The 15,688-nt window shown below is 41.3% G+C and overlaps 1 protein-coding gene across 1 annotated transcript in view; it reads left to right on the top strand.

The window, feature by feature from the left end:
* The window catches only part of DSTYK (dual serine/threonine and tyrosine protein kinase), an 18,211-nt gene extending 4,404 nt beyond the window's left edge, over positions 1-13,807 (top strand). Inside the window, exons 3-13 of the mRNA XM_010283586.1 lie at positions 3,345-4,008; positions 6,497-6,771; positions 7,166-7,249; positions 8,417-8,593; positions 8,835-8,964; positions 9,219-9,375; positions 10,115-10,247; positions 10,424-10,537; positions 11,028-11,142; positions 12,352-12,486; positions 13,512-13,807. Coding sequence (XP_010281888.1) covers positions 3,345-4,008; positions 6,497-6,771; positions 7,166-7,249; positions 8,417-8,593; positions 8,835-8,964; positions 9,219-9,375; positions 10,115-10,247; positions 10,424-10,537; positions 11,028-11,142; positions 12,352-12,486; positions 13,512-13,699 — 2,172 coding nt within the window. The 3' untranslated portion in view covers positions 13,700-13,807. The remainder of the gene's footprint in view (positions 1-3,344; positions 4,009-6,496; positions 6,772-7,165; positions 7,250-8,416; positions 8,594-8,834; positions 8,965-9,218; positions 9,376-10,114; positions 10,248-10,423; positions 10,538-11,027; positions 11,143-12,351; positions 12,487-13,511) is intronic.
* The last annotated feature ends 1,881 nt before the right edge of the window (positions 13,808-15,688 follow it).

Here is a 15,688-nt window from a genome sequence, read left to right as displayed (position 1 = left end):
TTCCCTAAATCTTATCAGTTGTGCCTGGAAGCTGAAACAGACTTCTCTGAAATATTTGGTTTCTTCTGGATGGTACAACTGAATGGGAGGAGGGTAACAGAGCTGAAAATTTCCTTTTTCATGCCTTCGTTTTGTTTTGCTCTTCATGCCACTGAGTCTTGGGCTGAAAAACTTTAGCCAGGGCTTGTAGGGAAGGAAGAATTTTCAGCTGCTCTGACAAAGCTGGAAAATGAATGAAGAAATACAAGGTGGTTATATGAACTCTAACAGAAGAATTGATTTAGTTTGGGTTTATTTTTGTACTTCCTCAGGTACTACAGCAGTGGTTCAGGTCATATGAATTAGTAGTTGTTACATGTAGCAAAGAATGTGGTTAAGTACCTATTGAGTGGTTATTTTAAGGTACAACCTGCTTAAAACTCAGAAGAACATGCTCTGATCTCCTTCTTGAGAGTATTTTTAATGTGTTTGGTTGTGGCATTAATAGAAAAAAAATGAAAAGCTTTCATGTTGGCGAGACACTTTTCCTTCCACGTAGCATTGGTTTACTTTGGGGTATGCTGAGGTGTTCCTGCCACATACCAGCATCAAATACCTGAAGTTGTCTTCCTCTGTCCCTTTACACTGACATAACTGAGTGTAGAAGATGCTGAAAATGCCAGTACCATGAAATTATTCTTCTACCCATGTGAAATCTGTTCTCTATTTCTAGTTTTGTTGGCTTAGTGATGTATCTTTTACAGGGGAAGAGTTCATGGTCAGAAAAAGAGCATTGCTTCTCAGACTGTTTCGTGAGTGTGTATACCTTACAGGCTTTCTTGAGCTGGCCCTTCCAGCAAAGGTAAAATGAAATTCTCTGATGAAGTGGGTTCAGAGTCATTGTACAAAATCTAAACAATTAGTTCTGTAAAGGACAAGCAGTGTTTGCTGGAGACCAGAGGTGTCGTTCAGTTTTCTTACCTGGGATTCTCTCTAGATTAGAGTTATTGAACTTCTGACTCAGATCCCCATGGAAATAGCATAAACTGGCAAGGTTTCAGAAAAACTGGGGGGAAGTGTGTGTGGTAAAAAACAAACAAACAAAAACCACAACAAAAAAAACCAAACCAAAACAAAAAAACACCACAACAAACCCACAAAAGGCAAAAAAACCAAAACCCCAAAACCCAACAAACAAAAAAAACAAACCACACACACAAAAAACCAACTAAAAAGCTAAGTAGAATCTAGGGGTATATACATACCTCCGATTAATAGGGAGGCAATGAAATTAGATCACATGTAATAAATGCAGTAACTGTCAGACTTCAGTGATTCACAGACTATTCTTGGAAGGCAGAGTATTCAAATTGGCTTAGAAAAAGACTGAGCTGGGCCTTCAATCATAATCTGCTTGGTAGGAGTTTGGGTAAAAATGTGACTAAATTGGGTTAGCTTCTCAGCATTTCAGTTAACTAAGCAAACAGTGATTAAACTGTCCAAAGCCTAGCAAAATAGGATGAGGTCCTCTTTGGATGTAGCAAATAAACTATTTTTAGCTGATTTGGAAATGAGGAATTATCTGTTGACTTAGTAAAATGGCACATTTCAGTGGTCCCTGCATGCATTTAGTGGGACTCCACTTGTCTTATTGTAGGTCAAGACCTGCTTGATCCTTGATTTTAATTTTTGTTTCTGCCAGGTCTTCCTGGCATTGCAAGTCTGAATCCATAGATGAGTACATAATGTGTCTGCATAGTATTCTCTTTAAACTGTCTCTCTTGTATTGCTGCTGACAGTACCTCCGCATCATATTTTAGGTGGAAGAGCTGTAGCTCTGATATTTGCGTACCTGATGTTCAGATTGCTGAGCGGGAGGCTTTGATATTTTAAAAAGGGCCTTTTAGTTAAGGAAAATAGGAATGTAGTTACTTGACAGCAATTTCATGCTTAGAGCTCTGTCAGAAGGGTTCAAGTGTGTTTATAGCGATGTGACCTTGTGAGAACCAGCTTAAAAAATTTTAGGAATCCAGTGTGAGTCGTAAGTCTTCCTGTATGGGGAATACCTGATCCCTAATAGCGTGAAGCTACATAGACTGTAATTAAACTTCTGTAGGACACTTGGGGAAAAAAAAAAAGAAAGGAGGGACAAGCATTTTTCCAAATGCTCTTTGGAAAAGCCTGAGAGGCCTCTATGGAAACAGGAGGACCAGTTGCTCATGCTGTGTTTGGTTGTCTGTGTTGGTTTTCTCCCGGTCTCCTAGAGACAGCACTGGCTTCCTCCTTTGTTACAGTCCTGGCGTGAGTCATCCGTCCTGGTGTGTGTTGCAGCACTGCTCATCCCATTCTGCTCAACCTCTCGTGCATTGGGCAGGTTTGAGTTCAGTGCCTGTGAGTCCCCTGGCAGCAAGGACTTCCTCTTAGCTCGAAGAGCAGTCAGGAGATGTGGTCAAGTCTTTAATTTTTCTGGTGGAGAAAAATGATTGAAGAATTCTTAATTATTGCCCCCTGTTATGAGTTGGGAAGATGACACTTAAATTCTGTCTTCAGTTTAAAGCCTTTGACATTTTCTTTCCTTATTTTAGTAGAGCGATATATGCAATTCTAACACTGGTCTCACATATCTAAGGTGAATCCTGTCTCCTTCCTTGGCAGGAAAGGAAGCAGGTTTCAGAACTGGCCCTTTTTAGTAGGGTTAGTAAGGAGTGTCAGCAAAAGCATATGACCAAAGCAGTGAACCTGTGCAGTAGGAAAATAAGTAAATAAAATACATCTCTTAGGTTTTGGTTGGATTTGAAGAAAGTCATAATTAAGCTTGTCACAACCATCTGTTCCTCCTAGACTGTCCTTTGGGTGTGAACCCTTTGGAATCGGTTATTGTGCTGCCTTTGTTTTGGCAGCAGTGGCTAGTGTAGTACTCCCGACTGTTGGAAGCTACGCTGAAAACTGACAGCATGAATAGCCCCTGAAAGAGCTGCGGATCTGGTAAATGTCAATGGGAGAGGTTGTTGCAAAACGGGGCAGCTATATGCTAAAGAATAACAGTGATAGCGCTTACCTGGGAAACCTGTTCTAAGTTTTTTTCTGAACTAAGCTAAAACTCAAAGACACTTGATACAAAAATAAGTTTTGGAGTCAGCAGGCACTAATCCATGTCTGCTCGTGTCCCTGCGGGAGGGCTGTCATCAGCCTTGCAGGTAGGCTGTATACTAAAGCATGATGCTGTATGTGAGACTCTGTAACTGTTCTAAAGGGTTTGAATGTTTCTGGTTTTGGACTTTGTGAGTGAATTGTAGCGCCCTTTTGCGTGTAGCAGTTTAAAAGGATCTGTACAAACCTATTTTTTTTAATTTCTCACTTGCTAGGAAGTGGATGTTGTGGTAGCACCATGTCGTGGATTCCAGTCTGCTGAAGCCACCTTGGGAGAGTATGTGAACCAAGTCTTGCCTGTCGTCATCTTTGCCATCAGCGAGGCTGAACTTTCTTCATCGGATGAGAATGAACTGCGTGAAATCAAAGAGAAATTCTCTTTGCCCATTTTCTTCTTCAAAGTGCCAGAGTTGGGGATTGACCTGATCTCTCCCAAAAAAATTGATAATGAAAAGTCCTCCCTTTACTGCCAGCTGATGGACTTGGAGTACCTGAGTACCAACCACTGCAGCTGTGGGGCACCTGCTTCTGATGCTGATGCCCAAAGCATGCTGGTGGAGCAGTTTGAGAAGCTCCGTCTCCTAAGCACTTTTTCCAGACAGGTGCTTCAGAAGCATCTCGTGGAAGCAGCTACCAGTTTAAATGAGGTGCACTGCCGCTGCCTGAACATCTTCATCAATCAGGCTTTTGACATGCAGAGGGACCTGCAAATCACCCCCAAGAGGCTGGAGTATACCCGCAAGAAGGAGAATGAACTCTATGAGTCTCTGATGAACATTGCCAACCGCAAACAAGAGGAGATGAAGGACATGATCATAGAGACACTTAGCAATATGAAAGAGGAGCTCTTGGAGGATGCTGCTAATATGGAATTCAAAGGTAACTACTGGCAGGAGGGTAATGGGAACAAAGAGGTTGCGGGCTTTAAAGGAAAGTGGCAGAGTAATATTTGCCATCAGCTAAGGGACGGTTGAATGGCAGTGTAGACAAGTGACTTTGCAAGAAGATTCAGAACTAATACACACAGAATTTGTCTCTCTTATCTCCTGGGTAAAAAGCATTGTTCTTAAATGAGCAGCCTGAACATAGTAAGTCTTGGTTTCTTATAAATCAGGCGTTTTCCCCCCAGGAGCTTGCTGCAGAGTTCTAGTTTAGGGTATTTTACTTCTCTGCTTTAATTCCCTCTTCTGAAGAAAATAACTCTCAACTTTGTCTCAGTGGATGTGTTGAGACTTGGGAATTAATCTGTCCTAAGAAAAAAGCTGTTTGAGTTTTAGCGGTGAAGGCTTGATTTGTACTTTCTGCTTGATTTCTTTGAGAGGTTTGCATAAGACTTCTGGGTATAAAACCTCCTAAAATGAAATCCTTTGGGTAGGTGAGGTTTTCCTTTTAAAAAAAATCAACACAACATATTGTGCTCCTGAGGCTTATGCTTGGCATTTAGTGTGTGTTTTTGGGAAATGTGAGAATTCTCGCTGCATCTTCTAGTACCAGAACTTCCAGGAATACACAAGGTGGAAGCATACAGAATGATGTGTAAACTGCAAAGGGTGAGAGGCTATCCAAATGTTGTCTGCAGGAATATGTGGTCTGTCATAAACATCAAAGTGAAGATTTGTAGGTTGATACTCCAGAGCTCTTTTCTCCTCTGCTTGCTAAGCGGAAGATTACCATAACAATCACTTCTGTTCTAAGGAAATGCAGTTCACTGAGCTGATGAGGAAAGATTTTTCTATTTAAAATAAAATCAGAAATAACTCTAGGCTATTGGTTTAGAAGAAATTATTTTTTGTGAATTGAGTGCTCTTCTGAGGCATGAGAGAGTCCAAAACTCTAGACTATTTTGTTTGTCTTGACTGACTTCCTCCCAATTTCAAACTGGATTGTTATCTTCTGGGATGAAGAGGAGAAATTATGGATTATGTTTAAACCTGCAGGTTAGGATCTGGATCGTTTTGCTTCTGCAGGTGGGAAACGGATAAGATCCTGCCTGTTACTTGAAATGCTTGGTTTGTAATGCCCATACAAAATGTCCTCGTAAAGAGCTTGTTTTAATTGCAACATGATCTATTTGCATGCTGCAAAAAACCCCAGCAAACTAGCATATGCTGACAGTATAGAGAGTGTGTTAATTCTACCTGTTTAGGGCTGCTATTGCTCCATTATCGGGACAGGTAATAATTCCTGTATTCTGTTTGTCCCACTCTGTAAAAGAGTTGGAGCACTGTAGTGCCTGAGTTCAGGAGTTTGTGTACGCAGGAGTATGTGTAGGGGCAGCACAAGATAAAACACCTGCAGTAAATGTGTATATGTTTATTTGCACAACAAGTATCATTTAGAATGTAGCATCTTGTTGGCTATCAGTATTTAAAGTAATAGCCTAAAAGAAGGAAGGTGTTATTTTGAGGAGCTAATGCCATCTGCCGATCGCTGGATTTGTTTTAAGTAGGCTAGACTGTTGGCCAAAATCCAGAGACAAGGTTTTCAGCTCCTGGTAGTAATGTAGTATTGCTCAGAGTGGTTACAGTGTGTGAGCAGTGATTGCTCAGTGTTTGTTTAAAAATACCAAGTGCTAATCAACCTTTTCAAGGTACCAGGAAAAAAACTTCATGTAACTGCCGTGGCTGTTACACCATTTTATTCGTAACGCTCAACATCGAGTAATGCTTATGGATTGCAGTGTGGCCTGGAAGAATTTCCTGATCTGTAATTCTTCAGATAGAAAGACAGCTTTGTGCTCTGCACTTTGATTTTTGAGGTGATAGTTGACTTGTCATCGCTGTACCACTGTAAACCTGTAGTAGCTACAGAATGCTTGTATGGAGTCCGTCGGGTGTTAGTTGAGTATCCTGTGAATTCAAACACCAGGGAATGGAAGCAAACATCAGAATATTTTCTGCCTTGGTCAGATGTGGTATTTTTTAGTTTCCCTGAGACTGGAGTAGCCAGCTGTGCATTCCTGGGGCTCTCTAATGCTTTAGTACTTTGTATAACAGAATACCAAATTACTCAAGATCTGTAGGATTGGGTTTGGGACCTCATGTAAAACTGGCATTTGTAGCATTAGACATGCAGACCGGCAAAAATTTAATCCTTTGCAATACTAAGTATATATGTTCTTCTGTTGCTCATGAGGGTTTTTTGTATGACTTAAGAATGCTGTTGGCTTCAATTTATGTTTATCTGGGTCTAAAGTAATAAACTTCTGAAGGAGCAAAATAATGAAAGAGCATTTGGAGCAGATGCTGCCTGGACTGGTGCTGTGCTGTAGCTCCTTTGCAAAACACTCAAAGCAGCTCTCTGTAACCGTTGTTGCAACAGTGATACGTTGAGTACCAAAGATGGCTCTTTCTTTTCTCTTGTGCAGATATCATCATTCCTGAGAATGGGGAACCTGTTAGTTCCAAGGACATAAAGTGTTGTATTAAGCAAATTCAGGAACTGATTATTTCTCGATTAAACCAAGCAGTTGCCAACAAGTTAATTAGTTCAGTGGACTATCTGCGAGAGAGCTTTGTAGGGACTCTGGAGAGATGTCTGAAGAGCCTGGAGGAGTCTTGGGAGGTTTCAGTACATACTGCAAGGAGTTTGGAGAAGTCAAAGGATGTTTCTGTACACATCACAAGCAATTATCTCAAACAGGTATGGTGGCTTAAATGGCTGTCTAGAATATTCTTAATAGGTGTCTTTATTCTGATCCAGCAAGGGTGGTAGGAGACTGAGATACTCAGTGAAATTAGAGGAACACAGCTCTGGAGTATATGTGGGTATATGTGGGTCTGGTGTCATTAAGGGACGTGCTAAAACTGGAGAACAGTCACTTAAAGGCCTAGTACTTACCTTTCCTAAATCTATATAGTAGTCAGATTACAGCCTAGCAACACCTATGAGCTTAATACAGTAGATTAATGGAACCAAGTGAATCATGGAATATCCCATACGCTGTCCATTTTGTCATTTTCAGAGGGCCTAGCAAATTTTGTAGCAACTATAGCTTGTGGAGTTCCCATACTTTCATCTTTCCCCTGCTTTCCAGATACTAAATGCTGCCTATCATGTTGAAGTCACTTTCCACTCTGGCTCAACAGTAACCAGGATGCTGTGGGAACAGATCAAACAGGTATGGGCATCTTCATTACTTATTTCTAGTATGTGTCACTGTATAGGGAAATGTGTTTGGAGCAAAGAATAATGTGAGAGCTCACAGCAGCTCTCTAAATTTTGACTCTGGGCACATGCATTGGAAAGCCATTGCTTCTCCAGTCAGCACTAAGGCTGTGTGTATAGTTTATTCCTGGGGATGCCAATATTTAATTTAAAACAAATACCTCTTTAGTGTTTTCTTTCTGTTCTGAAACAGCAAAGGATTGATGATCAACATTTTGAAACTCTTGCTGGTTGTTTTGGGTAACTGGTTGTTTATTTGGGTTTGGGGGTTTCTTGTGTGTTTTTTGTTTGTTTAGCAATGTATCTTGATTCAGGTCAATTCACTCTTCTCCCTCCAGAGCAGACCAGATTTCCTCAGGTCTTTGTTTTAAATTTCTGTCTGTTAAAGCATTCATCTTTCTGAAGTTCCTGCTCTGAGCTGTTGATGACCTTTACTGCCTTCTCCCTCTTGAGATTCCTTGTATGGATGGGTGAGAGGAGTATGAGTTTTTCCCAAATAGGCGCAAGTGCGGACTGAGTGGTAACAAACCTTCAGATTTCTCCTTCAGCCTGGGAGAAGGATCCAGACTGGGTGTGCAGCAGCTGGATTTTTGTGGCTTCTAATAAAGGGTGGGGCAGGGCATCTTAATCATCCAGCAATTTAAGAGAAGTGGTGCATACTGACACCTAGGATTTCCGCACCTTGACAATACGTATGTCCAGCAAAAAGCTGCTTCACTGTAGCTTTCACCAGTTTAGGAACACCTCTCTTCCGGACTCCCTGGGTTACTACTTATGCTACCTGTTCTTTCAGCCTACAAGCTGCACCACAACTGTGTGGTTTTCCAAGTGGTGGCTGTCTAGCTAGGTATGTTCTTGGTCAGACGTGAAAGGATGGATGGCTTGTAGGAACGAACTGAGCAGATATTCAGAAAAATCAAATCTCTTTCTTACTATGTGTGTACAACAACATTGTGATTAATACCTCTAAATTATTAGTAGTTACTCTAAGGTAGTTATTTAGCCCCATTCTATGTGCAGATGACTGCATTATTACAAGGTATCTAAGCAGTCTGAGTAAATTGACCGACCCTTTGCTTTTTTTGTGCTAGTGCCTTAATTCTGTTTCCTGTTTTACTAGATAATCCAGCGGATTACATGGGTCAGCCCACCTGCCATCACCAGTGACTGGAAGAGGAAAGTTGCTCAGGATGCTATCGAGAGCCTCAGTGCCTCCAAGTTAGCCAAGAGCATTTGCAGCCAGTTCCGGACCAGGCTAAACAGTTCCCATGAGGCTTTTGCAGCTTCTCTACGACAGGTGAGTGTATGGACCTGTTAAGAAGGAGGTCTTGTTTTGTTCATTGCCACTTACGCAAAGAGGATTTTTAATTGCAGAGATAGCGAAAAGAGCAGCTCGTGCAGTTAATGCTGCTGTTCTGTAGGTAAAGGTGGCAGAGCTGAAGTGAGTGTAGGATCTCTACTCAGTTGTGCAAGGGCTGTCAACCTCATTACACTAGGGCTTCAAACCAGGCAGGATTACAGTGTGATATCTCTTGTAGTTAGAAGATGGCCATTCTGGCAGGCTGGAGAAAACAGAAGACCTGTGGCTGAAGGTGCGGAAAGATCATGCTCCTCGGCTAGCACGACTCTCGCTGGAGAGCAGGTCCCTCCAGGATGTGCTGTTACATGGTAAGCATTATGCTTGATGTTCTCCGTATTACCTTCTGCTCCCTCCTTCTGAAGCAGTCAGTGGGTGTAAAGGAGTAGGACGAGTGTTTTTGCTTTTCACTCAACTACTTCAGTGAGCCTCCATCTGACACATACAGAGTACTTGAATTGGGCAGCTGCTGGTCCATAAAAAGCTCTGGGCTGCCAGCCTGATGGTGTACAGGAAGAGATAAACATGTCTTAACGTCTGACTAGGTGGATGTTGTGCCTTACAGGCAAACCAAAGTTGGGCCGTGAGCTGGGCCGAGGACAATATGGCGTGGTCTATCTGTGTGACAGCTGGGGAGGGCATTTCCCATGTGCACTGAAATCCGTTGTTCCTCCAGATGAGAAGCACTGGAATGACCTTGCACTTGAGTTTCACTATATGAGGTGTGTATTGTAAGTGCTTTTCTCATTCCACATGGACTCTCCTTAACTTCACTGCTAAAAACAAATGCTATTTACTTTTGCATAGGTAGAACCTTGCTTGCTATAGTTCTACTCTGCAATCAGTAACTTGACCTCATGAAGTGCTAAGCTCCCATTTCTAGCAAAGGCAAGACAGCTTGCCAGTGCCACTGCAAAAATGTAACAGGCACAGAATGGTAGGCAGATGTGCTCCTTCCGGTATTAATCTGATTCTCCGTTGTCTACGCTGTTCAAATGTTTGCCATTTTGCAGAGTAAACTAGAAAAAATAGAGTATGGCAGCAAATAGTTTTTTTCCCCTTATCTTGGTGTTGAATCATCCCTCCTTTCCCAATTTGTCTTTGTCCTCTCTGAAATGACAAAAGAAAATGATGTATCTATGCTGCAAAAACAGAGTTTTTCAGTAAACAGCTGCAGGCAGGTGCTGCAGTACAGACAGCTGAAATAATACAGTATTTCTTTGATACTATAACTTTTATAGTCTTTCTTGAGTTTAATTGGATCAGACAGCTGTATATTGTTACAGTCCTCAGAACTGTGGTGCTATGAATTTTTACTGTATGGCACGTGGTATAGGTGTATCTTACTATTGTACTAAAACTGCAGCTATTGGGTATTTTTTCCTTTACAAGGTGAAGCTTGGCCTGGTGTGGAGGGAAGGATATAAAAATGACCAAGTCTCTATGCTGAACTTTCTCTAGGTCGCTGCAGACACATGAGCGGCTCGTACATCTCCATGGTTCTGTGATAGATTATGGCTATGGAGGAGGCTCCAGCATTGCAGTCTTACTGATAATGGAACGGTTGCACAGAGACCTCTATACAGGACTAAAGGTGACAACAATCTGTGTGTGTATGTGCATATACTTTTTTATATATACATTTTTAAAAATTTATTAATCTGAAAAACAAAGCTAGAATTACTTAGTTTTCAGTGTTTTTGGCAAATAAGAGGAAGCAAAAGTAACTTTGACTTGTAGGAATTAAATCTGTGTTTGTTTATTCTTCAGGCTGGGCTAGAATTAGAAACACGATTACAGATTGCCTTGGATGTAGTTGAAGGAATCCGTTATCTTCACAGTCAGGGACTTGTGCACCGGGATATCAAACTTAAAAATGTCTTGGTAAGGAAAACGTTTGTACCTGGCTAATCCTGAAGTCTTACGAGGCCCTTTTAGTGGGAGGGAAAAGCTTAAGATAAGTGAAGTAATAGCTTTTTTCATACAGGATCTTTTAACTTGTGGTATTGCTAACCACAGCTAGCCTTGCAGTGAGGTTTCCGTAACTCATTTTCGGGCAGAAAGCCTAGGGGAAAGGGAGCAGTAGAGTGACTTCTCTCGAAGGTAGAGAGCTTGAGCTACAAGTAAGACTTCTAGTTCCCAGTTCTACTAAACCCCAACCACACCCTCTATGTAGAAGACAAGTGAAGGTGTGTCTTGTTACTGAGCTTAACTAGGTAAATGTCCAAGAGCAGCCAAGTAATCGGAGAAGCTTACTTAAGAACAAATGCCCAACCCTTTGAACATAAACAGAGTTTAAAACCTTAATACTAAAATGCAATACTCAAACTGGGAAGCATAGTTATCAGCTGCCTGTGTATGAATTCTTCCACAGCTTGACAAAAAGAATCGAGCCAAAATCACTGACTTGGGGTTCTGCAAACCAGAAGCCATGATGTCTGGCAGTATTGTAGGCACACCCATTCATATGGCCCCTGAGCTTTTTACAGGTATGCTTGTTGACTGAGTTCACTACTGTCTCTGCCTTGAATTCTGAAGGCCATTACTTTGAATTAATATCTCAACTTGCTTAGGAGGGAAAAATAATTAAAATAAATCAGAGGAGTACCTGCTTACAACGCATAGTATATATATTTTTTTCTTTTATTTTAAGTCTCGGTCTTAAATCTGTTTTACTATGTGGGATTCATAAGCTTTGCTGAAATGATTAGTACTCTTGCAATTGGAAAATTAAATTATTGGTTATTAGGAAGCTGGAAATATTTTGGCTTTCATAGACAAATACTTCAGAAGGGGTCCCCTGGTTTTTGTATACATAAGGAATTTCCAAGCTGTTACTAACATGTGGAGTGTGTTCAAATTCACTATGCATTGTGCTTCTGGCAGGCATTCTCTCTAAGCCTTTTTTTCTGGAGCAAACGTCTTACAGTAGCACTTAGAGGTCCATACCACACATACCAGAAATTCACTATGCATTGTGCTTCTGGCAGGCATTCTCTCTAAGCCTTTTTTTCTGGAGCAAACGTCTTACAGTAGCACTTAGAGGTCCATACCACACATACCAGAATCCTTTTGGTCTATCTGAGGTGCTGTCCCCACTTTGACAAGATTGCAGTCAAATTGAAGCAACCTTATTTGTGTTTAATTTAGAAAATATTGTTCGGGTGGTTCTCACTACTAACAGTTATGACTAGCAGGCTAGACCTTGATATTAGAGGTGAGCATTGGCTTAGCCCCTTGTGCACTTACTGTGCCCAATCTTTTCTTATTCAGTGGGTGAACTTGCTATAAATGAGTAATTGCCAAACTTCCGGACTGAGAGGCTGATGTTAGCTCCGCCAGACTCCTGAGCAACAGAGCCAAACTCAACTGATATTCTTTCAGATGTTGGTGTTTAAGTCTCCAAAATACACCTGAGCATCTGTACCTGCAGTGGTCCATGAACCTCTCAGCTTGGGAACTGCTGGTACAGGTTAAGTGTATAAATCCTCTGAGAATGGAAGGTCTTAATTTTTATCCTTCCACCTTTGGCAATGATGCCTGTTACGCTACTAGGCTCCATACAAGTATTACCTTCTGGCAATTAAGTTGTAGTTTTAATTTGAGGAAGTGGAACACTGAAATTAGTTCTCAGACTGCTCAGTTTCCAGTGACGAAGATGTTGTTTGCCCTGCTGATCAAATGTATTTTTGTCACAGGAAAGTACGATAATTCAGTGGACGTTTATGCATTTGGCATTCTGTTTTGGTACATTTGTTCGGGACATGTGAAGTTACCAGAGGCTTTTGAAAGATGTGCAAGCAAAGATCACCTTTGGAACAATGTGAGAAGAGGTATAAATGGCTTATTTGAACTCTGTTGGTTGATACTTTGTGCTTGAGTAAAATTTGAGAGGAGGTGAGGAAAGCCATTTTTGCAGTCTTGTAACTAAAAGGTAAAAATACAAGTTGTATTGCTTCATTGACACTCTAAAGAGTAACATTTATCTAGTTAAACTTGGACACATTCTACTGAAAATCTAACTAAAATTAGCAGGGATAGAAAAAGGCTTACCGTTAACCACCTCCTTGCCATAGTGTCGTAGGAGCTGTGCCAGCCCGTCGCTTAAACCATGTGTAGTAGTACAACACTTATGATGTAAACCAGATCTCAGAACCAGCCAGGCATGATCCCCTAAAGAATGTTTAATCCCTTGCAATTTCTGGAGGCCATGGGGATCTGTACAGTCAAGTGCTTAATATGCAGCATGCTGAGAAAGTTGTTGCTGATGGGCTGGATGTTGAATAAAACACACTGATAGTTTTTCCCCAAAACAAACTTACTCTTCTGCCTCTGTAGGTTTAGTGTAGTACTGTGTTTAGTGGTAGCTTAATCTTTCATGCTGCGTCATGGTATCAGAATGCTTTACTACTATGTGTCCTTAGTTCCTGTCCATATAATCTCTCCCCTCCTCATGTGAAAAAGATTAACTCAGATGAGTGAGTCTTGTATTTGGTCAGAAGGCTGCACTCCCTGTTGTTCTCATGTTGAACTTGCTCCCAAAGGTACCATTATCGGGGTTTCTTGTTTTCTTAGAGGAGGGTATTCATTTTGCTCACAAATAGTTGTAAAGAGGCTCCAGTGAAACTAAATGTCTTGGCCATCCTCTGGGAGTGTGTGTGATCTCCTGAGCGACTTCAGCAACGATCCCAAAGATGTCTCAGCAGCATTGCTGAAATGTAAGCTTTTCTCAGGAGCATTAGATCCCAGACAGTCCACTCTGGTCACTTCAGCCTGCACCAAAGCAATGAGCATCAGACAAAGTTTCTCTCAGATTTGAGGTGTACTGATGGTAACCAGGTCCCTCTCCATTTTCCAGGAGTTCGCCCAGAGCGTCTTCCGGTGTTTGATGAGGAATGCTGGCAGCTGATGGAAGCCTGCTGGGATGGAGACTCCTCCCAGCGTCCTCTCTTGGGGATTGTTCAGCCTATGCTGCAGGGGATCATGGACAGGCTCTGCAAGTCAAGCTCTGAGCACCCAAATAAAGGGTTGGATGACTCTACTTGAAAAGGAAGCACAGAAGAATTTTTAATTGTGGGAGAATTCTGAACCCCTAACTCTGCAGATGGCTTCTTCAGATGTAGCTCTTTGTGGCTAACGTGAGTGGGACAGGTAATAGCAACCAGAAGATTATTTATAGAGGTGAGACCTTGGGGATGTTCCATCTTGAATAGTGGCCAGAGAAATCTCCCCTGGTACACCCCATCGATGCCAGTTACCCTGCTGCAGCTTTTATTATGGAGTTGTGCAAGTAAGATAGAAAATCCACACCCTTGAACTGAAGGGGATTTTTGCCAATCCCACACAAACACCAATCAAAGAAAAGCATCTTGTGTGTTCCAGGTAGCATCTGTGTTGCTAGGAGTTAGTCATGACAGTCTTTACTCAGCAAAGTAAAAACTTCTCCCATTAACTGATGGTACTAGGTGGCCCTCAGTCCATACATAACTGTCCCAATCACTTATTGATTGGCACCAATTACTGTGCGGTTGGAGAGGAAAGAGAAAGCAGAGGCTCCAGGCTAGAAAGTGTTTAGAAGCTACGAGCATCTATCTGTATTAGTTTCTTGCAACACTCAAAACGTTTACATTGACAGGAGCAAAGCTTCCATGTTTTACCTAAAGGGGTTTGTCTACTGTTCCACTGCAGTGCAAATACCCCAAGTTATAAGCTATTTATCTCATATGTACCCTTCACCTCTTACTTACGTAAACAAACTCTTTTTCTGGTAATTTTGCTTCATAATAGTTATTTGAATGTCTGAAGAAAGCTGACCTTTCTTTTACAGTCTTCTGGTAAAATGGAAGACTGCTCCGAGATTACATATTGTAATACCAAAACAAAGTCATTACAACTAATGACTGTCCATGGGAAAATGCCAATTCATTTTAATTAAATTCGGTTTTTGAATTAGTTGTAAAGGCAATGACAGTTTTAAATTGTGCTATGACGGACGTATTTTTAAAAATTAGGTTTCTTCAGCTTTTTTTAAAGTCACATGCTTGGTGAGAGTATACTCAAGGGAAAACTGGTCATTCATTCTCCAGTAGCTGTGCATTGTGGCTGTGTCTGTTCATCTGACTGTTTCACTCTGGGATCTCTAATTGGGCTGTATTGAAAAGAATAAAAGTGGGAGGGAGGAGAAACCTTTGCAAGGAAGGTATGGGCTGGGGTTGCCCTGCTGCCCTTACCAAGGCTTCTTCTGAAAATAATATCCTTGCCCTTTGCCTTTTGCATGTCTGGGGCAAGAATTGTTGATCTGAATGTAACATACCTATGGGGTGGAGGCTGAAATAGAAAATGCACCTTGTTTACTACATGAGGAAATACTGAGTTAGCAAATTCTCCCTGGGTTTACTCTTCCTCCCAGCTGCAGGGGATGAGCATGCAATGGCTTTGTTTCCCAGGAAAGCTAGCATGCTGCATCCAAAATAGTGTAGGCATGTGGCGTTACTGCACCTTGTTGCTGGAATTTATTGGCTAGTACACAGCAAAATTACAACTGATAGTCTGCCTGTTAAACAGCTTGAACAAAGGAAAGGGATACATAACCCTGCAGTATTAGTTTAGTTTAAATCTTCCTTTCTTTGTGCAATAAACAGAATTAATGCTTTTTTTAATATAAAAAAAGACTTTTTTACTTACCTGCATGTGTGGGCATTTTTCTGGTCTGTGATGGCATTAACAGTATGGTTCTGTACAGATACAGCCTCACCAGCTGCTCCAGCTGAAAGTGCAGCAACCAAGAACCACATGTGCAGAAGAACGAATACTTTTCCAAAGTAGAATCGTTAGGCCTTTCACTGCCTTGGTGCACGCTCACGCCACCAATGACACTAACAGTATTAACTCTGTTCTACTGTGTGTGATGGTTAGTAACCTTATTTAAAACTAAGAGAGTTAAGGTCAGTCTCTTACAGTTAAGAGGTAGCTTATGTAAATAATAAATGTATGAATAAAATTTAAATCTCTGTATATTGCAATTCCAGAAATGTC

This window comes from Phaethon lepturus, unplaced genomic scaffold (genome assembly GCF_000687285.1).
Source record: "Phaethon lepturus isolate BGI_N335 unplaced genomic scaffold, ASM68728v1 scaffold16450, whole genome shotgun sequence".
NCBI lineage: Eukaryota > Metazoa > Chordata > Aves > Phaethontiformes > Phaethontidae > Phaethon > Phaethon lepturus.
This window is presented reverse-complemented; position numbering and strand designations above follow the sequence as displayed.